Below are 21,061 nucleotides of genomic sequence, written 5' to 3'. Positions count from 1 at the left end.
TATCATCAGCTTTAAGGAAGTCCGGGACGGTCAAGGTTTTAAAGTTTTCTACGGTGTGGTATTTGGTGCATAAGTGCGTAATGACCATCTTGTGATTAGAGATCCGTTCTGAGACTTCACACCGATAATTAAGCTCTGAAACAGACTTACATAGAAAAACAAGGTCAAGTAGCGACTCTCCCGATTCATGGATTCGCGTGGGTGTGTTCACAATTAGTGATTTGGTTTGGTTTATGTGGTTTAACGTCCCAAAACAACCCAGGCTATGAGAGACGCTGTAGTAAGGGGCTCCGGAAATTTCGACCACGTGGGGTCCTTTAGCGTGCACTTTATCCAGTAAATAAGCGGTAGATTAAAATCCCCAGCCCTTATCATCTTGTATTTACAGTGACCGAACTTGTGAGTGAAGAAATCATTAAGTAAACCCATGCATTCCTCGGTGGTACCTGGAGGACGACATACTGCGACAACTACAATTTACAAAACATCTATTCCCATGGAACACATGACACACTCCAAATCAGGTGGAGAAGAAATTTCTGCACAAACAAGTGAAGTTTTATAAACAATGGCAACTCCCCCTCCTCGAGACCCACGGTCTTTCCGACATGCTGCGTAATTCGTAGGAAGAAAATCAGCACTCTCAAGACAGTCACGTTATCCGGTTCGTGTTCTAAAAGAACAGCTTCAAAATGTGACGTCTTCTAGAAAATACTGCTTACATTAAGGTTCAAAATTATGAGCTCATAAGGAGGAGTTCTCGTTGCGCTGTCGGTTGCTTTCACTCTCGTGCTTACAAGCATCCCTGTAAGCCTTCCGTGTTTTAGCTTCATCCTCCCAGTAATAAGATTTGCCATTCACATAGAGCTTGTCGTAAACAAGACGCACTTTTTTTCCACTTAAGTTCTCACTTGTCGCGCTTTCCCAAAGACACTTTCTGCAATGTGAAACTAGCTTCTAAAAATCCTCGCAGATTGAAACGCCAGTGTCAGCTTGGAGCAGTTGCGTACGATTTCCTGCTTTTCGTTGAAATCAAAAAGGCGGAAAATAACTGGTCTCGAAAAGGGGTGCTTTCCACCGAGGCGGTGTATTCGCTCTAAGCTTTTGGGAGCAACGGCAATCACAGAAAACACTTTTTCATTCACCGCTTTCACCAAATCTTTGCGCGTTTCGTTGTCTTGTTCTCGTAGACCATAAACAATAAGGTTATTGCGGCGTTGGCGGTTTTCCATGTCCTCAACTTTCCTAGATAGGTCAGCGACTGCTTCGTTTAGGCCAGTAACGGTCTCCTACGCGTCGTTGGTCTTCGAAAACGAAGAGCTAAGCTGTCCTCAAAGCTTTTTATGACGTGTTGAGACGGCGTTGTCGGTGGACAAGCCGCTCCCGGTCGCTGCATCAGACAGCGTAGCCAGGTCGGAGAATGACGCTTTATTCTCGGATCAAGGGGTATTATATAGCCAGAGTGGCGAGGGAAAGAGGGGCGACGGAGAGGGAGAAACGAATGAAAGATCGGTGTCGGCACGGGTTCATAGTTGGTGATTTATCGCTTCTGCTATCACCAGCATGACGATACTGTTTTCTTTCACATTTTTTTTTTTTAACTGCTCTCTGGTCGCGTTTAATGTCGCCTAGCTTCCTCGTGCGTTCCTTCAGCGTTTCCAAACTCTGTTCGAGTTTTTTATCTGCCCGGGCCCGGATTGATTTCAACGTCACCACTTGTGATAAGTTTAAGACATGCAGACCAACAATCACAAACAAGCCACGCTAGAGTGCGGGGGCACGGCAGAACAACTAGAGACACGAGTAATTACTTCTAACTGAGGAAGTGTCCCATCTTACCTGCAGACAGGCAAAAACCAGCACATGAGAGACCATGCTTGTATGCGTGCCGTGCCCGCAACTGAAACCGTGAGGGTCCGAGAGTCCGCTTGTGTGGGGAAGAGCCAGTGCTGTGATCGATGGTCATTGGTGGCAGTCGGCGAAGAAGGATCTTTGGATGAACGTGTCGATCAGCTGCATCGATGATAGTTGCAGATAAGCAGGGCGCAGCGGTGAGTGCCCTGGCTTGTCGAAATTGACAACGCTTGAATTCCTAGCAGCGACGAGGAACGGGACCTGCAGACGCGCAAAAACTAGCACGTTGGAGACCACGCTTGTTGAGCCAAAGCCTTCGTTAATAATTTACGCTTATGCTCCTTAGCCGATGATTCATGACAATTCCAGAAGAGGAATGACAGGATTTAGCGTTCACGGTTAGCGCAAGGGTGTAGACCAATTCCAATACACTATGCTTACCTCTCCTGGCTCAAGGCAATATTTTTACTATGACTGCCTCCAGTGTTGGTAAGAATTATCAATAACATCGTAATTATTTTTTTACTTTAACTTCTAATGCGCATCTGCAATGACCGAAACGAAATTTGTTGACAGCATGCTTGTCAAGATGGTGCAGATTCTACCGTTAATTAACGGGATCAAGCTCATGGGGGCAAACCTCCACGAGCGGGGCCCGACAGGCGGTGATACTGAGAACAAAAACAAGGGAATATCGGTTCGGCACCTTTGCAGCGAGTTTTTGCAGCGAGCGCAATCTGCTTGTCTTCCAGTTTCAGTGTATGTTAGTACCTCTACTACGTGAATGGCTAGTTTTGAGGCGTCCATCAAGAGTGGTTCCCATCGGAAGGGTAGCGCGCGAGTTAAATGGTTTAGGCGATTACATTCTGAGACAAATATCAAATATTTGCGCAGTGACATGTTTCGCGTGTAAATCAGGCATTGACGCACAGGCGCCTACTTGTTATCTCACCTGTTCATGGTGGCGTTCGTTGTCTTCAGCTTTTCCTGGATAAAGCTGAGGGCCAGGTGCACGCACTGTCGGAGAAATCACAGAGGCCGCTCGCATCAGCGGCGGCCTGCGGCGCGACGTCCCGGCGACACCATTCGGCCCGATTTTCCTGTCTGGACGCCATCCTCTGCCTCTCAGCTTGACGGACGCTATGGGGACGTGTAGTTGTTGTTGTTGTTGTCCTCTAGAAAATGGCGCATACCCACTGCGGGGGATTGGCCAAGACACAGGCGGCAACTGATAGGTGTACAAAAAGTTAAACAAGAAAATAATTGTGGGGAAAAATAAAATAATCATGATAATAATAGCAATTAGGAAATAAATGAAAGGATCTCAAATGTGTAATTGAAATAGGTTAAACAAATGCTGTGAGATCGGTGACTGAAATAGAGAACGGGGCTAAATATTCCACGTTTCAGAAAGCTTTCATTCCAGAGAAATATTGATCATGAGAAAGACCAGAGCTTAAGACGGCAGCCGTTTAGTGTCTGTAAGGAAGTTTTGCATGGCGGAGAGCACATTCCAGTTGCTGTGCCCAAGGGAGGAAGCCCCAAGAGACAGAGCAACCCCAGCTGACAGACTTAGACCAAGCTGTCGTAACGGAAGCTCCAGCAGGCGGCTCCGTAAAGAGGAGAAACGGCGGCAGGTCAACAAGAAATGATCTATCGTTTCGGGTTCTCCGCAGAACGGGCACAATGGGGAGACCGCCAGACCAGATCTATAAAGTGTAGGGTCTGCTCGCGGGCAAGTCAAATCTCGCGCCGCTCACCGCGGGTAGTCTCGGACCCCTTCTTCCCGAGTGGTGGGGCGGGGGGAGAGAGGCGAGGAGAAAGCCTTTATAAGGCGAGACCGGAGAGGCTCGCGGTCTCTCGCTCTTGGACCAGCCCTGCCGAAAGGACCACCTGACCCAGCTGCCACGACGACGACCGGCCCCCCTGATGTGAGAATAAACCGTTTTGTACAGAGACCTGCCTCGAGTGACTGCCTGTGCGCCCCCGCGCAGAGGAATTGCCCACAAATAATGGCGCCCAACGTGCGGCTTTAATTAACACCTTGTGGACGATTTCTCTGCCGATTTTGGGATGTGCAGCCAGACTCGTGGCAGGCCCTCTTTGTTCAGGGCCACGCCGGACCGATAGGGTTAAGGAGCGGGTCAGGCGGAATGTTCGCGGGGTAGCGACTTGTGTAGTGTTGTAAATTTGTTAGGGGTTTTGTGTTATTTATGTAGTTTTCGGGCGTTTTGTGTTGTGTATTTCCGCGTGTTTGTAGATAGATTGTTGTGTATGTGAATGTTCTTGTTGCCATGAGCAGTTAGCCGGTGCGGCCGGACAGTTAGCGCGAACTATGCCTCCCAGAAAGGATGTTTCAGCCACGGCTTTGGATGGCGGGGCAGCCGGTAGTGAGACGGCCGACGCGGCGGCCGTAATGGGGCAGGTGACTGAGATGTTTGCCGCATTGGCCCGTCAGCTCGGTTCGGTGGCTGGCGCCAACCAGGCCGCAGCATCGGTAGCATCGGCGACAGCATCGCGCCCGCGGATAAATATGGAGGTCCCCTCCTTTTCCGGGTACACGGACGCGAAATCAGTCCACGAGTTTTTGCAACAACTCGAGGACTACCAGACGGCTCTGGGCGCCCCAGATGACGTAATGCTAGGGCAGGTCCTGCCTGTAGCACTCGTCGAGAGCGCGGCGCGATGGAGGCGCTGCCAGCCGACTTTCCAGTCGCTGGCGGACTTCAAAGATCGTTTCCGCGCCGAGTTCTTGCCGCCTGATTATGAGCGCCGGATGCTGGATGAGCTCGCGTTGCGCACCCAACACCCAGAGGAAAGCCTCCTCGAGTACGTACGCGCAATGCAAGAGCTGTACAAGAGGGCAGACCCGACGGCAACCGACCGAGATCAGGTTGCGCGTGTGATCAGGCAGTGCCATCCACGCTTCAAGCCGTATCTGCGGGGCCGCAGTTTTACAAACCTCGAGGCCCTAGCGCAGGAGGCCAAGACCGTGCAGGCGGATTTACTCGCCGAACTGCGCTACCGGCCGCCCCCCAGGCCGGCCGAATCGCTGGAACCGGGATGCGCATGGGATGGAGGCCGAGAATGCGCGATGAGGGCTCGGCGCGCCGAGGTAATGGCCGTGGAAAATCAGGCGGAACCCCCTGTTGTCCCTCGTGCGCTTGACCCGTACGCATTCGAGCAGCGGCGTCGTGCCGGTCTCACAGGCCACGCGCGGAGCGAGCGTCAGGAATGCGCGGAGAAAGGGGAGAGCCGTCCCCAACCGCTTCGTGGAACGAGGGGTCCTCCGACTACGCGGCGGGTGAATGACCGGCTTTGCTGGAATTGCAACCAGCCCGGCCACGTGGCACGCGAATGCCAAGCTAGGCGTATGCAGGGAAACGCCAGGCGCTGGCGGTGATGTCTGGTGGCAGCGGCCTTTCACCGTCAGCGGGAGAATTTCATGGTTGTCAAGGCGCTAGTCAGGAAAAGAACTCCCGCGCCGGCGACGGGGAGGCCTTTGTCCCGCTCGCCTGTAGAACTCAGGGAGTCGTTCCGCGCTCAAGCCCTTTTATGCTAGTGCAGTTAGCGGGTCGATGCTACTCCGCACTCGTAGACACGGGCTCAACGCTGTCACTGGTCGGTGACGAGGTGTACGAGGCCTGCCGGATAGGTAACATCCGTGTCAGACCGGCCGAAACCCCGTTAAGCTTAGCAGCTGGGGCGGCAAAGGCAAAGGGAGCAGTGCGTCTTACGATGCGTTTTGACGGCAGAAAGCGGAGACATCGCTTCGTCTATCTGCCTGGCTTGTCAATACCAGTAATTCTGGGAAGGGATTTTCTCTCGAGCGAAGGCATTGTGCTCGACATGGGGGAGAATGGCTATCGTTACAGCCAGCTCGCCCCCCTCATTCCCTTCGAAAGCGCATCCTTGCCCGGCTGTCCTGCACAAAAGGTGGTTGTCCACACCTGTGCGACAGAAAGGCAGGTGAGCTCCCTCGAGACGCTGAGAGACGGTGGCCCGTTAGAAGCGATTATTGCGTCTTTCTCAGGACCCAGTAGTCAGCGCCGAAGGCTCGCGGAAACTTTACTCCCGTTTTCGGATTGCTTCACGGAGAAACCGGGCAGAACCGACCTGCTTCAGCACGAGATTCAGACGGGTGATACGCGCCCTTTCAGGTGTAACCCGAGGCCGTTAAGTGCGCATAAGAGGCAGCTTCTCGACTGTGCCCTTGACGAGATGACTGACACCGGTGCGGTGAGACCCTCACAAAGTCCCTGGGCGTCACCAGTGGTTCTAGCGCCGAAGAAAGATGGATCGGTCAGGCTGTGTGTTGATTATCGTAAGCTCAACTCACTGACGCCTACGGTTGCGTACCCTTTTCAGTCGATCGAGGCTGTGATGTACGCGTTAGGGAACGCGAGGTTCTTCACAGTCCTAGATGCAAGCAGAGGGTACCTGCAGATTGAGGTGGCCGAAGGTGACATTGAGAAAACCGCATTCACCTGCCACCGCGGGCTCTTCGAATTTACTCGACTCCCGTTTGGTTTGTCTAACGCCCCGAGCACGTTCATGCGACTGATGGACATCGTGCTGGGCGATGCAAGGTTCAACTACGCCATGGCGTACCTCGACGACGTTGTGATATTCTCACAGTCGTTCGAGGAGCACCTCATTCACCTGAATTCCGTTCTCGATAGAATGAGACGTGCCGGTCTAACCATCAATCCAAAGAAAGTGCAGTTGGCATCGAAGAGAGTGAACCTCTTGGGCTTTGTCGTGGATGATGGCACACTGAGACCAAATGATTACAAACTGCAGGCAATTCTGAACTACCCCTGCCCCATGGATGTGAAAAGCTTGCAGAGGTTTTTGGGGATGGTTGCGTTCTACAGGCAATTCATCCCGCGCTGTTCGGAGCTTGCAAGGCCGCTGAACCTGCTGTTGCGTAAAGGCTCGAAGTGGGTCTGGGGCAAGGAACAGAGTGACGCATTTGTTGCCTTGGCTCGCGCGATAGCGAATACCGCTAGTCTGCGCCTCCCCGACCTGAACAAGCAGTTTGTCTTGCAGACAGACGCTAGTGACTACGGTGTTGGAGCTGTTTTGTTGCAGGAACACGAGGGCAAACTGCGCCCTGTCGCGTTCGCTAGTCGCACGCTCACATCGGCGGAGCGGAATTACTCCGTGACCGAAAAAGAATGCCTGGCGATCATGTTCGCATTGTCGAAGTTCGACATGTACCTAGACGGAGCGGTCTTCACCGTGCAGACAGATCATCAGGCATTGTCTTGGTTAAAGAGGCTCAAGAACCCCGCAGGCAGACTCGCGAGATGGGCGCTGACGTTGCAACGTTACGCGTACGCCATCGAGTACCGCCGGGGCAGCTTGAACAAGGTGGCCGATGCTTTATCGCGCGCACCATGGAATGCTGGCGGAAGCGCTTCAGAGGCGCAGCCCAGCTTTGTAAAAAGCGGCGTCACCGCTGTTGGAGAGGAAGAGAGGGCGGACGGGAGTGTCGCGCCCTGTTTGGAGAGAGAGGAGACGGACAAAGGTCCCGCACGGTGCTGTGACGGAAGGGAAACACAGCAGCTCGTGGCGGCGACCGCTCGCCTGCCTAGGAGCGAGGCAGAAAGAAATCTGTCTTGGGGAGTAGCGGTCAGTAGAGAAGAGCTGATCGAGGCCCAGAAAGCAGACGGTCTTTGCCAGCGGGTGCTGAAGGAGCTTGCGAGCAGCGCAGCTTGCACCGGGAACGCTGAGGGCAAGTACGACGCGTATCTGCTGGGCGATGATGGCTTGCTGCTCCGCTACATCCCCCAACTTGACGAGGAAGCGGCGATAGCATCCCCTTTCCGAGTCGTGGTCCCGAGAAGGTTGCGGAAGCGGTTCCTGCAGTACTTCCATGACTCAGCGCTGGCAGGCCATGGCAGCGGCAGTAAGACTTACGACAAGTTATGCCGTGTCGCGACCTGGCCAGGCATGAGAAAGGATGTGCTGGGATACGCCCGTACCTGCCCGGTATGCCAGGTAGCCAAGCCTCGGGCGGGCAAGCCCGCTGGCATGATGAAGGCGGTAGTTAGCAACTACCCGTGGCAAGTGGTCGCGTACGATATCATGGGACCCCTCCCTCGGTCCGCACGCGGAAACCAATTCATCCTGGTAATAACGGACCACTATTCCAAGTAGGTTGAGGTTTTCCCCCTTAGGAAGCTTGTGTCGGAACGAATTTGGGAAAAACTGTTGGAGACTTTCACTCGTTTCGGTTTCCCTTCCGACCTGATTACAGACAATGCTTCGTATTTCACAAGCAAAGTCTTTGTAGACTCCTGTCGGGCGCTTCAAATCCGCCACAGGAGAACGAGTCCCTACCACGCTCAGAGCAACATAACCGAGCGGGTGAATCGAAATCTGAAGAGCATGCTGGTCGCGACGACCGAGCAGCACAGAGATTGGGACGCGCGGCTGTCCGAACTGGCGTTCGCTACAAGGACAACCGTGAACAGGTCAGTGGGTATTACACCCGCTTACTTGAATTTTGGGAGAGAGATCGCTTTTCCGCTAGAGAATGCCCTACTCGACGCGGCGGGGCCTGCGCCCCCTCCGCTTTCGCAGTACGCGGCAAGGCTCCGGGAGCGCTTGGAGGCAGCGCAGCGCGCAGCCCGCGAAAACCTCGATGTGGCGCGCATGGAGCAGGCGGATCAGTACAACAAAGGTCGCCGTCACGTCGTTTTCAACACGGGCGACCTAGTACTCAAGAGAACGCACCCACTTAGTAACGCAGCGCGCGGTTTCGCCGCGTCGCTAGCGCACAAGTGGGCTGGGCCGTACGAAGTTACGGCACGGACTACGCCGCTCACCTACCAGTTGCGGTTGTTGACAAACGGCGAAACCGCCGGTCCGGTGCATGTCGCTGATTTGAAGGCTTTCCACCTTCGCAAGGACGATGGCTGCGAAGCGGTGGAAAATCAGCGCGATGCGGCGATCTCACCCCCGGGAGGACGAGCAGGTAGCGGTGCGGTTTGCAACCGACGCTACAACCTGAGGACCAGGTAGCACCCGTGTCTCTCGATCAATTATGACTCGCAGTGCTCTCGCCCTCTCAGTATGTCTTCTAGGAAGCTCCAGCGGACCGACGCCCGTGGCTCGGACTCCAGAAGGCAAGGCAGACCACCGTCGAACGGTGGCCGCCATCAAGGCGCGCCACCCGGCTGGCGGCAGGAGCCGCGCGAGTGGCGCAGGTTCCACGGCCGCGGTGGCCCCCACCGCCCGCCAAACCACATGCCTAACCACTGGAGAGCACCTCCCAGTGGTGCAGGCCAACGCAAGAGGGCCAGTGACGACCAGGCGCAGGGCCCCCCTCAGCACCCAGCCGGCGCTTCGGCCGCCGAGCAGCCGCAACCCAAGCGGCCCAGGGTCCTGCGGCACGTGGCCACCTGGACCACGGTCGCCAACGGAGCGGCCATCTCGTACTGCGCGCGGTCCAGGTGGCGGGACCGGGCGCAGCCCCTTCGCGGCGGAAAGGCGCTTGGCGGCTGCAGCGCCTTCCCCCGCTGCGCCCACTGCAGAGGGGCAGCCCGGAGGAGGCGGCCCTTAGCAATCCTCCAGTCCAGCCGCCCAGACCTGCTGTCCCCGGCGGCCGAGGAGCTTTGGAGGGCGCTGCCGGCAGGGCCCCCAGCGGAGCCAGGCGCCTCGCTCCCCCAGGCGGCTCGTGAGGAGCCCGTCCAGCCAGCGGTGAGCGGGCCCCCGGCGAGCACCCCTCCCCCCTGCGACGACTCTATGGACCCGGACCCGGAGGTCGTCGAACGCCTACTGGCGGACCCCGGGACGGACGTTTGAGGGGGGGGGGAGATGTAGGGTCTGCTCGCGGGCAAGTCAAATCTCGCGCCGCTCACCGCGGGTAGTCTCGGACCCCTTCTTCCCGAGTGGTGGGGCGGGGGGAGAGAGGCGAGGAGAAAGCCTTTATAAGGCGAGACCGGAGAGGCTCGCGGTCTCTCGCTCTTGGACCAGCCCTGCCGAAAGGACCACCTGACCCAGCTGCCACGACGACGACCGGCCCCCCTGATGTGAGAATAAACCGTTTTGTACAGAGACCTGCCTCGAGTGACTGCCTGTGCGCCCCCGCGCAGAGGAATTGCCCACAAAAGGTAGAAGTTTAAAAGAGGCACGCGACAACGTAGACGAGTGAAGGAAACCTCAAGCTTGCGTGATCGCCATCCTTTACTGCACCACGGGTAAAGGAGATGCCGGAATTCGGGAGAGGAGGTCAGAGCTGATGCTGCGAATTCTTTCAAGAGCAGATACCTGCGAAACCTGGCCGCGGTAATATATGCGCTGGGTGGAAGCACAGATACGACTGGGCCTTGAAGAGATGCCTTCGCCAGGGTATCAGCAACCTCATTCAAATGGATTCCTCTGTGCCCAGGCACCCAGACCAATCGTAATCAACACACGTGGGGTGGAACCAAGCATTTGAATAACCGAAGTGCCTGAGATGTTGTAGGCGCGGTGAGAGAGGAACACAACGATAATGAATCTGTCATAATTATGACAGAAGACAAGGAGCTGTTTAATTTGCGCAACGCTAAGACTACTGCTAGAAATTCGGCCAAATAAATAGGTGTGTAATCGGAAAGGCGGAGTGAGAATGACCAGTCAAGGGAGATGGAGAAAATGCCAACTCCGGCCTTTTCTTCACACTGTGAGGCGTCTGTCGCTATGAGCACATGAGATTTAAAGCACAGCAGGTAATCCTGCAATAAACCGCTGAGCAAATGAAAAGGCATTAACTTTGCATGTTTTGGAAAGATGTCATCGAAGAAAATCTGAATAGATGAGTTGGCGCATACCGGACGGATGTCCGAAATGCGGACGTTTAAGGGGTCCAGGAGGGATTGCACCAAACATATCTGAGGGGTACGGAAACGAGACCAGGTTTCGTTGAAAAATAGCCTAGGCTGACGAAGAAAGATCAAATTGGAGGCATGGAGCGAAGAATCGCACATTCTTATGAACGTTTTCACCGTTAAGAGCCGGAGTTAGCTTCTTCTTCTTCTTCTCCTCAGTAAACATGGCACTGCTCATGCTGCTTCCTCCATTTCGGAATGTTGACTGTAGATGACGCATCGCCCATCTTCTTTTCAATGTTGTCTTTGGCACCTTTGGAGCAAACATCGAAACTCGCACGAAGAAGAGAAAGGAATGCAAAGGACGATGCATGGAAGAAGAAATATTATTGCGCATTTACGCTCTCGTCAGCAGTCGCCGTCTTCGCAGAAACCAAAATTCGCTGATTGGCCAAATCCCTAATGGCGTCAACAGAGTCAGGTGACCCCGAATTGACCAATCAGAGAGGACCGCGAAATTTGAAACTCCCCACGGAATTACGTACTGCTCTAGAGATGTCAGGTCACCCTGTGACGTCATCACAACTTCCACCGTGGCAGGTGGCAACCTGCCCACCTGATTGTGAGGATGTCAACCACCTTGCCCAGCTCAGTGCAGTTGTCATCTGCTCACCGTGGCGCCGAGCATGAGCATTGCACGAGCCCGAGAAGAGCAACATGGATCTCACAAGCCCCATCGGTGGCGATGTTTCAAAACAGTCACCTGCTGCACGTAAAGTTGCTGCACCACAACGCCAGGCGTGGTATGTGGACTTCTCGCGATCTGTGAATGCGATTGAGAGGTTTGGGACATAACACCGCGTGCCCACCAGTGGACCGACTACAGGGTACCGCCAAAGTGGAAAATATAAGGGCCCCCGAAATTTCGAAGTTGGACCATGGCCAGAAATTCCTAAGGACTCTTGAAAGTTTCGAAGTCAGCCCTACGCGGAAAATGAATTAATTTGTATTAGAGGATGGGTTAGCATATTTGCGGTGATCATACATGGAAAGCACTCGGAAGGTTATGTCTCATGTGTATCATATAAGGACAATAGAGGCCGTTTAAAACTGCGTTTGACAAGAAAATCGCAACAAGAACGATATATACTCGTTACAGAAATTAGAAAGCATTAGAATAATTGCCGTGACAATTTCTTCTTTAACGACGTGGCTGAGAGGGTACCCAGGTTAGACCATCTTTTTCTTGTTTGTCATTTCTGTTCGCGCTCCAACAACTTAGCCAGCTGTCGGCTATCAACAATACCAAGAGCATGCGCTTCTTTGCATTTCGTTTCTGTTGGCGCCGTGTAGTCAACCAGGCAGCTCAGCAACACATTTTGCGAAGACAAGGCCACACATCGATGCGATGCCAGCCTTATTTTACGCCACGGAATCATCTCGGACGCAGCCATAATAACGCTACCAGAAGGATTTAGCCCTGTAAAACATTTTGCGGGCTTTCTAAGGTTTTCATTTACATGCATTTAATGATGCCCCACGGAGCAAATGTACAAAGTTATGCCTAACTTAAATAAGCTTTCAGAATATCCTTCGAAGAAGCCAACAATCATGGGCCTCTTCAGAGTCTTGAAAAACTCGTAATTCTTCAAAAGAAATCTATCAGGCTTACCGCAGGTGCTAGATTTGCTGCCCATACGGCGGATTCATTTACCAGATATGATGTAATTAGCACAAATGTTTTTTTTTTGGGGAACATCGTCTATTATAGTACATAAAACTTTCCTCGCCGTTAATTCTTAATTTTTTTTCTTATGTCACAACGTTAAAGCCGGCGAAAAAGTATGTCCAAAGCCGATCCACTCAGAAATCGTCACTTTCACGCAATAGAAATAATTACGGTAACAAACACTTAATTTCCTTACATCTGGTATTCTTAACCTGTACGTATCTAGCCGACTAGGTGGGCGTAACCTCCGGCGACATGATTTCAAATCGTACTGTGTAAACAAATTTCAATAACCTCTACATATAAAGTGTGTACGCGACTCTTTTTGCTGCTGCCGTTATCATTGCCCCACTGTGCGGCACTTAAACTGCATTGCATTTCTCCCTAATGTGTTTCTTTAGCAGTTTGTTTATAATTTCTCACTTTTACTCTACTGTGTACGAGCCGCCGCGGTGGCTCAGTGATTATGGTGCTCGGCTGCTGACCCGAAAGGCGCGGGTTCGATCCCGGCCGCGGTGGTTGAATTTCTTTGGAGGAGAAATTCTAGAGGCCCGTGTACTGTGCGATGTCAGTGCACGTTAAAGAACCCCAGGTGGTCGAAATTTCCACAGCCCTCCACTACGGCGTCTCTCATAGCCTTAGACGCTTTGGGACGTTGAACTCCATAAACCAAACCAAACCATCTACTCTGTATGAGGATATTTTCTCCTTTTTTTTTTTGCTGATAATTGATGCCTATAAAGGCCGTGTACGACCTCCTACACTGCATCTGTCTTTTTTTTTCGCGTTGCTTCAAAAAGGCCACAGTCAATTTCAACCTATTTTTAACTTTTGACCTGCGTCCTATCCTGGACATGTATGCACATTTAAAGATAGAATGGTCTGGCGTTTCTTTCCTCTACACGAGAAATCCAACCAGGCATCCGTTGCTTCTAGCCCCCAGGTTCTGGTGGACAAAATATGGACAAATGGAGTAAGGGTACTGATAGAACATTTCTCTTTGCCATCCATCGAATTTTTGGTGCATGGTTTATGGGGGTCTAACGTCCCAGAACAACTCAGGCTATATGAGGGACGCCGTAAATCAAGGCTCCGGAAATGTTGACCACCTGGGCTTCTTTAACGCGCACAGACATCGCACTGCACACGCGGCTCTAGACTTTCGCCTCCGTCGAAATTCGACCGCTGAGGACGGGATCGAACCCGCGTCCTTTCGTGCCAGCAGCCGAGCGTCATAACAACTGAGCCGCCGCGGAGGGTTATCGCGATATTGATTTCAATCTGATTTCGCCGCTGCTTGTTCACTGCGCTGCTTCTTGGGCTCCCTGAGTGTCGAGGCTTTTGGAGGGTGAAGTGGAGGCTGTTTGGTGGAAGGTGCATTTTCATCAGTGGGTGCTGACCGCGCACCCGACCCCCACGGTCTTGGCGGTGAAGGCTTCGCGCACGCGCGCACGCACGCACGCACACGCACACGCACACGCACACGCACACACACACGCACACACACGCACGCACGCACGCACACACACGCAAGCACACACGCACACGCGCACGCGCACGCACACGCACACGCACACGCACACGCACACGCACACACACACACACACGCACGCACGCACGCACACACGCACATGTAAACCATAAATACGCACAGACTACGGCTTTTTCTCTTAGAGAGAAGAACGCTTCTAACACAACACAGCGATTGTTGCCTCCTCTTCTGCTGTGTTTAGCCCCAATCGGGCCTTTTTTAATAACGAACAATAGCCACCGTGCGCAGGCTATCACAACTCGGGTTGGTAATGTTACCATTCAAACGATTCCGTTCAGCACTCCGTGAGGCGAGGATATCTGTTTCTAAAAACAACGAAGGGTTTTTTTCGAAAAGAAAATCAGGCAATCGGAACTGCTACCACGTTTCACACTTTTGGTACAAAAAATCAGCAATATATTGACGATAGACACATTTAGCCTGCACAGGTTTCCCTGGAATTGGAGTTACATTTTCATGAGACGACAGTTGTTCCGAACGATACGCGGGACCAATATGTTTGTTTGTTTGTTTTTTTTTTCAATTGAATACAATGCTTGAAAACGGACGCCGCAACTGGTAGGTTCTTCCGGCATCCGCAGAGAGGAAAGGAGCTGCCTCTAAAGAGCACGCGCCTTGTTACTGATGACAAAAATTTGTTCAGAAATGGAACAGCAGAGTGATATTTATGCAATTTGATCAGAGCTGAAGAATAAATCTACAGCGATTTCACCATTGGGATACGCTGTGCGGGTGCTCGCTGTAAATGGCCGGATTTCAAATTTCCCGAAGGCAGCACTTTGGTCTTCACTTCTTAGAAACGTATGATTCATAGTGGGCTAGAAAGGCTCTTCTACTAAGGTGAGACACAGATCCAAAGGTCTCTTTACATTTGAGAAAGGCTGTACATACACATCATTACCATAACCATCATGATCGTCATTTTGACTTTGCCCACAGTAGGGCAACTACCTCTCCAATGTGTCTCCAATTAACCCTGTCCTTTGCCAGCCGCCGCCACCGTGTGAGGGAACAGCACTCAGTTTGTAGCAACGTGCTGGAGGTGGTAAGGGAATACGTCTTCCTAGGGCAGGTAGTGAACGCTGATCGGGATCATGACGGAAATAACTAGAAGAACGAATGGGGTGGAGCGCATATGGCAGGTTCTCTTACATCTTCAATGGCAGTTTACTAATACCGCTCAAAAGAAATGTTTAAAGCAGCTCTATCTTAACGGAGCTCATCTGCGCGGTCAAAACATCGGTGCTAACGAAAAGGGTTAAGCTTAATTTAAGCACAACACAGCGAGCTATAAGAAAAAAAGAATCATAGGCGTAACGTCAGAGATCGGAAGCGAGCGGAGTGGGTGAGGGAAGAAACGCGGCTTAATGACATCCTAGTCGGATTCAAGAAACAGGCCTGGGCAGGGCATGTAATGCAAACGCAAGATAACGGCTGGTCCCTAGGGGTAACGGAGTGGATTCCAAGAGAAGCCAAGCGTAGCAGGTGGCGGCAGAAAGTTAGGTTATCGGATGAGATGAAGTTGGCAGGGATAGGGTGTAAACACGCCAGATTGAAAAATAATCAGACGGAGGCATAGCACAAATGCTGCCAGAGCAGCTTGCTCAGCGAGAACTGAGGTCTGTCGGGCTTGTAGAGTGAGCTATGAGCAAATAATCGGCTCAAAAGAACGGGCCTATTGCTTTTATAAACTGGCCCTGTCATTTTGCAATGCAGGGCTGACCTTATGTGCGCTTCCCTCCCTCTTTGACGTCGCGCCCCTGGTTAGGAAAAATCTGAGGAGGCGGGTCATCAACGAATGCTTCAGCGCACGGCTCAGTTGAGATCTTTCTCAAAGCATCCTGCCGTTTTGCTTGCTAAGGGAGGACGGAGTATTCGCCGTAAGTTCCTTAGCCCGTGTTTGTTAAAAAATTATGTGATTGCTCAAAAACTAAATAATAACCGACACTCAAAGCTGCTGATGCAAGCAGTGAGCACAAGAAAATACAGGGTAGGTAACTTATACATATCGCCATCGCAGCCAGCAGCCGTGCATCGGAAAACGTCGCCAGATACTTCTCATTCCAGATCCTGAAATATAAAGGTCATGGTGATGGGAACGCAAACTTCTACTGAAACATCCTGGAAGAATGATGTCTAGTGATAGTGAAATAATAACCAGAGATCCCCAGCACCTGGCCAAAAAGGTGTGCGTCAGCATTGCCTCTGGTCAACGCTCCGATTAACGCCCACACTATTATTTTCGCAAAGTTAGCTAAACCACACAAGTGCTCGCAGGAAAGATCACCGGGGATAAAGCGCTGAATTATATCTTAATGTTTTTCTTGGCAAAGGGGATAATTTTATATCCATAGATATGAAAATGAGCTCAGTTGAAGACCAAAGGCATAATAAAAGAACATACAAGACAAATAGCTTTTATTGTCCAACTATCTGAATTGCTTCTACATTAATCGGATAGATTGCTGGTTGATGAATGTTGTGTTGTTCTGCACTATATGGATTTTGAGGCACATCTCCGTGATGTGAATAAATGGACGTCCTACCGAGAACTGACGAACACCTAGCCCAGCTCAACAATATTGTCACCAACAAACGGGTGAAGAAATAGCCCAGGTTCTAATTAGACGAGGTGGGCGTGCCAGCCAGCAGGCAGCTCGAGCGAGGAAGAAGATGATCTTCGATCACCTCGAATGCCCAAGGCTTGGCAAGTCCCTGCTTAAACAGTTCGGCCGCGGTACGGCGCCACTGATTGGTCGGACGGTGGCATTGCTCCCCCTCGCTGAAGGGCACCGACTCGGTGCCGCAGCAATGGGCAGCACGAATAGAAGGGTCGCTGCATGTGTCCGGCGGCAGGTGTAGACATGCCTGAAGCGCTAGCGGGCGTGGTATGGCTTCATCCGTGCGACATGAACAACTTCGGAGGTCGGCCGTCTGGAGGAGCGAACTGTTCCTTGGGAAAGGACCTCATAGTTCACCTCACTGACTTGGCGGAGTACTTCGTAGGGGCCGAAATATCGGCGCAGAAGCTTTTCGGAGCGTCCACGCATGCGGATTGGGCTCCAAACCCAGACTTGTTCGCCGGGCTGGTAACTAACAGCTCTGTGGCGGAGGTTATAGCGGCGAGCGTCGTGGGTTTGCTGGTGCCGGATGCGCTGTCGAGCGAGTTGGCGGGCGGCCTCGGCGTGACGAACGAAGTGGTCAGCACCCACAACAGTTGAGGTAGTACTAGTTGGAAGCAACATTGCGTCCAACATGGTGGTGGCTTCGCGACCATGCACTAAACGAAACGGAGTGAAACGCGTCGTTTCCTGTAGTGCAGTGTTATAGGCGAAAGTGACGTAAGGGAGTATGGCATCCCAGTCCCGGTGGTCTGCGTCAACATACATGGAGATCATGTCGGCGATCGTCTTGTTGAGCCGTTCGGTGAGTCCGTTCGTTTGAGGGTGATAAGCGGTTGTTTTTCGGTGACTCGTGCCGCTAAGGCGCATAACCTCCTGTGTGAGGGCCGAAGTGAACGCCGTACCCCTGTCAGTTAAACGACGAGGGGGGCACCATGACGAAGCACAATGTTTTGAACGAAAAAGTTCGCAATTTCGTCAGCGGTACCACGGGGAAGAGCTTTAGTTTCCCAGTACCGGCTGAGGTAGTCGGTGGCCACCACAATGTAGCGGTTACCCAGCGAGGACTGCGGAAAGGGGCCGAGTAAGTCCATGCCGACTTGGTGGAAGGGGACTTGTGGCGGATCAATGGGCTGTAGTAGTCCGGCTGGCTTAGTCGGTGGCGTCTTGCGACGTTGGAACTCGCGGCAAGTTCGGACGTAACGCTGTACAACTGCCGCAACCCTGGGCCAGTAGTACTTTTGGCGTATCCGCGCCAAAGTGCGAGAAAAACCCAGGTGACCAGAAGATGGGTCATCATGGCACGCCTGCAGGACTTCTTCGCGCAAAGCCACAGGTACGACGAGCAGATAGACAGCTTCCGTCGGGCGGTAGTTTTTCTTATAGAGAACGCCATCGCGCAAACAGAATGACGACAGACCACGTGAGAAGAGTCGCGGGGGCGACTCTGCGCTTCCTTCAAGATACTCAATGAGAGGCCGGAGTTCACTGTCGTCTCTTTGGTGTTGAGTGAGGACGGACGTGGAGATGGCGCCGAGAAACACAGAATCGTCGTCGGGATCAGCTCGGTTGTCCTCGACAGGGGCACGAGACAGACAGTTGGCATCACTGTGCCTCCTACCGGACTTATAAACGATGGTGACATCGAACTCTTGAAGACGAAGGCTCCAGCGTGCAAGCCGCCCCGAGGGATCTTTCAGGTTCGCTAGCCAACACAGCGAATGGTGATCACTGACAACTCGAAACGGGCGGCCGTATAAATATGGACGAAATTTGGTCACTGTCCACACAATTGCCAGGCATTCTTTTTCAGTAGTGGAATAGTTCGCCTCCGAGCGTGACAAGGTGCGGCTTGCGTATGCGATTACGCGTTCGAGACCATCCTGCCACTGCACAAGGACCGCACCGAGGCCGATGTTGCTGGCGTCTGTGTGCAGTTCAGTGTCGGCTGACTCGTCGAAGTGGCCAAGGATGGGCGTACTTTGCAGACGACTGCGGAGGTCTTCGAAGGCCTGTTGTTGCTCCTGGCCCCAGAAGAACGGTTCGGCGTCTTTTGTGAGGCGGATGAGGGGCTCAGCAATCTGGGAGAAGTTCCGCACAAAACGCCGATAATAGGCGCAGAGGCCCAGAAAGCGGCGCACACTTCGCTTATCGGTTGGCATGGGAAAAGCAGCGACGGCGGCTGTCTTATCGGGATCAGGTCTTACTCCCTTAGCGCTCACGATGTGGCCCAGAAACTTCAACTCCTGGAAAGCGAAGTGACACTTTTCGGGCTTGAGGGAAAGACCGGCCGAACGAATTGCGGCGAACACGGCGCGCAGGCGCCTCAGGTGCTCTTCGAACGTAGCGGAGAAGATGACAACGTCATCCAGGTAGACGAGGCAGGACTGCCATTTTAGGTCGGCAAGCACGGTGTCCATCATTCTCTGGAAGGTGGCAGGAGCCGAACACAGTCCGAAAGGGAGCACCCGGAATTCGTACAGACCATCCGGTGTAATAAAGGCGGTCTTTTTCCGGTCGCGCTCGTCCACCTCGATCTGCCAATAGCTACTACGTAAATCTAGTGACGAGAAATACGTGGCGTGGCGTAGCCTGTCCAGGGAGTCATCAATCCGCGGCAGAGGATAAACGTCCTTTTTGGTGACTTTGTTGAGACGCCTGTAATCAACACAGAACCGTAGGGTGCCATCCTTTTTAGCCACAAGAACAACAGGCGATGCCCACGGGCTCGTCGACGGCTGTATCACGTCGTCCTGGAGCATTTCTTGAACTTGTCGGCGAATAGCGTCACGTTCCTTCGAAGAGACTCGATAAGGCGGCTGGTATAACGGTCGCTGGTTTGCGTCAACAATAATGCGATGCTTTGTGAGCGGAGTCTGCCTAACTTTAGAGGTCGAGGCAAAACAGTCGCGGAAAGAGTCGATAATGCTCTCCAGGCAGCGTTTCTGATGAGACGGGAGGTTCGGGTTGACGTCGGTCTTTATGGGAGTGGTTGGTGCCTTCTCTGATGCCGGGATTTCGGACAACGCGTGCTGTCCCGCGAATTCACAAAGTTCTTCGAAATACGCAATAGCTGTTTTGCCAGGCAAACACTGAGGTTCAGAACCAAAATTGGTCACCAGAAGTTCGGTTCGCCCACTGTTCAATTCAATAATCCCGCGAGCAACACAGACTTGCCGACCAAGGAGCAGCGAGGTGTTGGTTTCAGCGATGCCACGAGTGCTGGGGCTGTTATCGCACTCTACGGTAACAAACATGCTGGCTCTTGACGGGATTACTACCTGCGCATAGCTTAGCCCTGCGTGGCTCGATATCGTCGTCGACAGGGCCTTGGGTGGAAAACGACACGATGAGCTCCTGTAGATTGATAACGGCACCGTACTCTTGAAGAAAATCCAAACCGAGTATGAAGTCCTTGGAGCAGTCGGGTAACACAGCAAAGCAACCAGGGAAAGTAACTCCGCGGATCTGGATTCGCGAAGTGCAGACACCGATTGGAGTTACGACGTGGCCGCCACCAGCTGTCCGGATCTGCGGCCCAGACCAAGGGGTCAGTACCTTCCTCAGGGCCGTGGCTAACCGACTGCTCATTACAGAAAAATCGGCGCCGGTATCCACCAGTGCAGTAACGTCGTGGTTGTCAGCGGATACCAGAATTTCGGCAGAAACCAGTCGGTCGCAGCGCGTCGTTGAGGTCGTCGGGTCAGGTCGTCGTCGGTCGGGGCGTCGCGGCGAATCTTCGAATGGAGGCTCTTGACACGGTCCAGTAGCGGCGGCCCTACCCCCGGAGGACGCCGTCTTCAGTTTTCCCGACGAGGGGACGCACCTCTGAACTGGCCAGAGGTCGATGGGCGGCCGGGCGAAGAGAACCGCCTTGGGGATGGCGATCTGGACTGGCGCCGCTGCGGGGTCGAGGACTGCACGTTATCAGCCAGGTACAGCTCGATATCACGTGGTCTTTCACCGTAGCGCGGTCGAGGTGCGTCAGGTGAAAACCCTCTCAAACCCATTCTGCGGTAGGGGCAGTGGCGGAGGATGTGGCCGGGCTCCCCGCAGTGGTAACAGAGCGGCCGATTGTTTGGCGTACGCCACACGTGCGCTTTGCTCATGCGGGGCCTGTACTCCTGCGGCACAGATGGTACTGCTGCGTTCGGGTACTGCAGTGATGGCACTGGCATGGGAACGACGGGGGAAAAGGCTTGCATCTCTGGCCCAGGACTTCGTAGTGCCTCGCTGTACGTCATAACAGAGGGCGCCGGGTGTGGAGCTGGGGGCGGCTGCACAGCTCGTCGGATTTCGTCACGGACTACGTCCGTTACGGCAGCGACACTGGCCTGTGGAGCTTCCAAGCGAAGTTTCGCCAATTCCTCGCGCACAACGCTTCTTACAAGCTCCCGAAGCTCATCGGCGGGCAGCGACGTAGGCGTGTACTGGGAAGCGGCTGCTACAGTAGCCTCACGTCCGTAGTGCGCGCCCCGTTCCT

At 53.1% G+C, this 21,061-nt stretch overlaps 1 protein-coding gene across 1 annotated transcript in view; it reads left to right on the top strand.

Annotated features, from left to right (window-relative positions):
• Positions 1 to 3,593: 3,593 nt before the first annotated feature.
• LOC149356301 (uncharacterized) overlaps positions 3,594 to 21,061 on the top strand; it is a 44,986-nt gene continuing 27,518 nt past the window's right edge. Inside the window, exons 1-2 of the mRNA XM_089576300.1 lie at positions 3,594 to 3,785; positions 8,937 to 9,437. Of these exons, the coding sequence (XP_089432426.1) occupies positions 8,938 to 9,437 (500 nt within the window). The 5' untranslated portion in view covers positions 3,594 to 3,785; position 8,937. The remainder of the gene's footprint in view (positions 3,786 to 8,936; positions 9,438 to 21,061) is intronic.

Source organism: Amblyomma mixtum, chromosome 3 (assembly GCF_055824585.1).
Source record: "Amblyomma mixtum isolate Tamu chromosome 3, ASM5582458v1, whole genome shotgun sequence".
Classification (NCBI taxonomy): Eukaryota; Metazoa; Arthropoda; class Arachnida; order Ixodida; family Ixodidae; genus Amblyomma; species Amblyomma mixtum.
The sequence above is the reverse complement of the archived record's forward strand: the minus strand, read 5'-3'. Positions and strand labels throughout refer to the sequence as shown.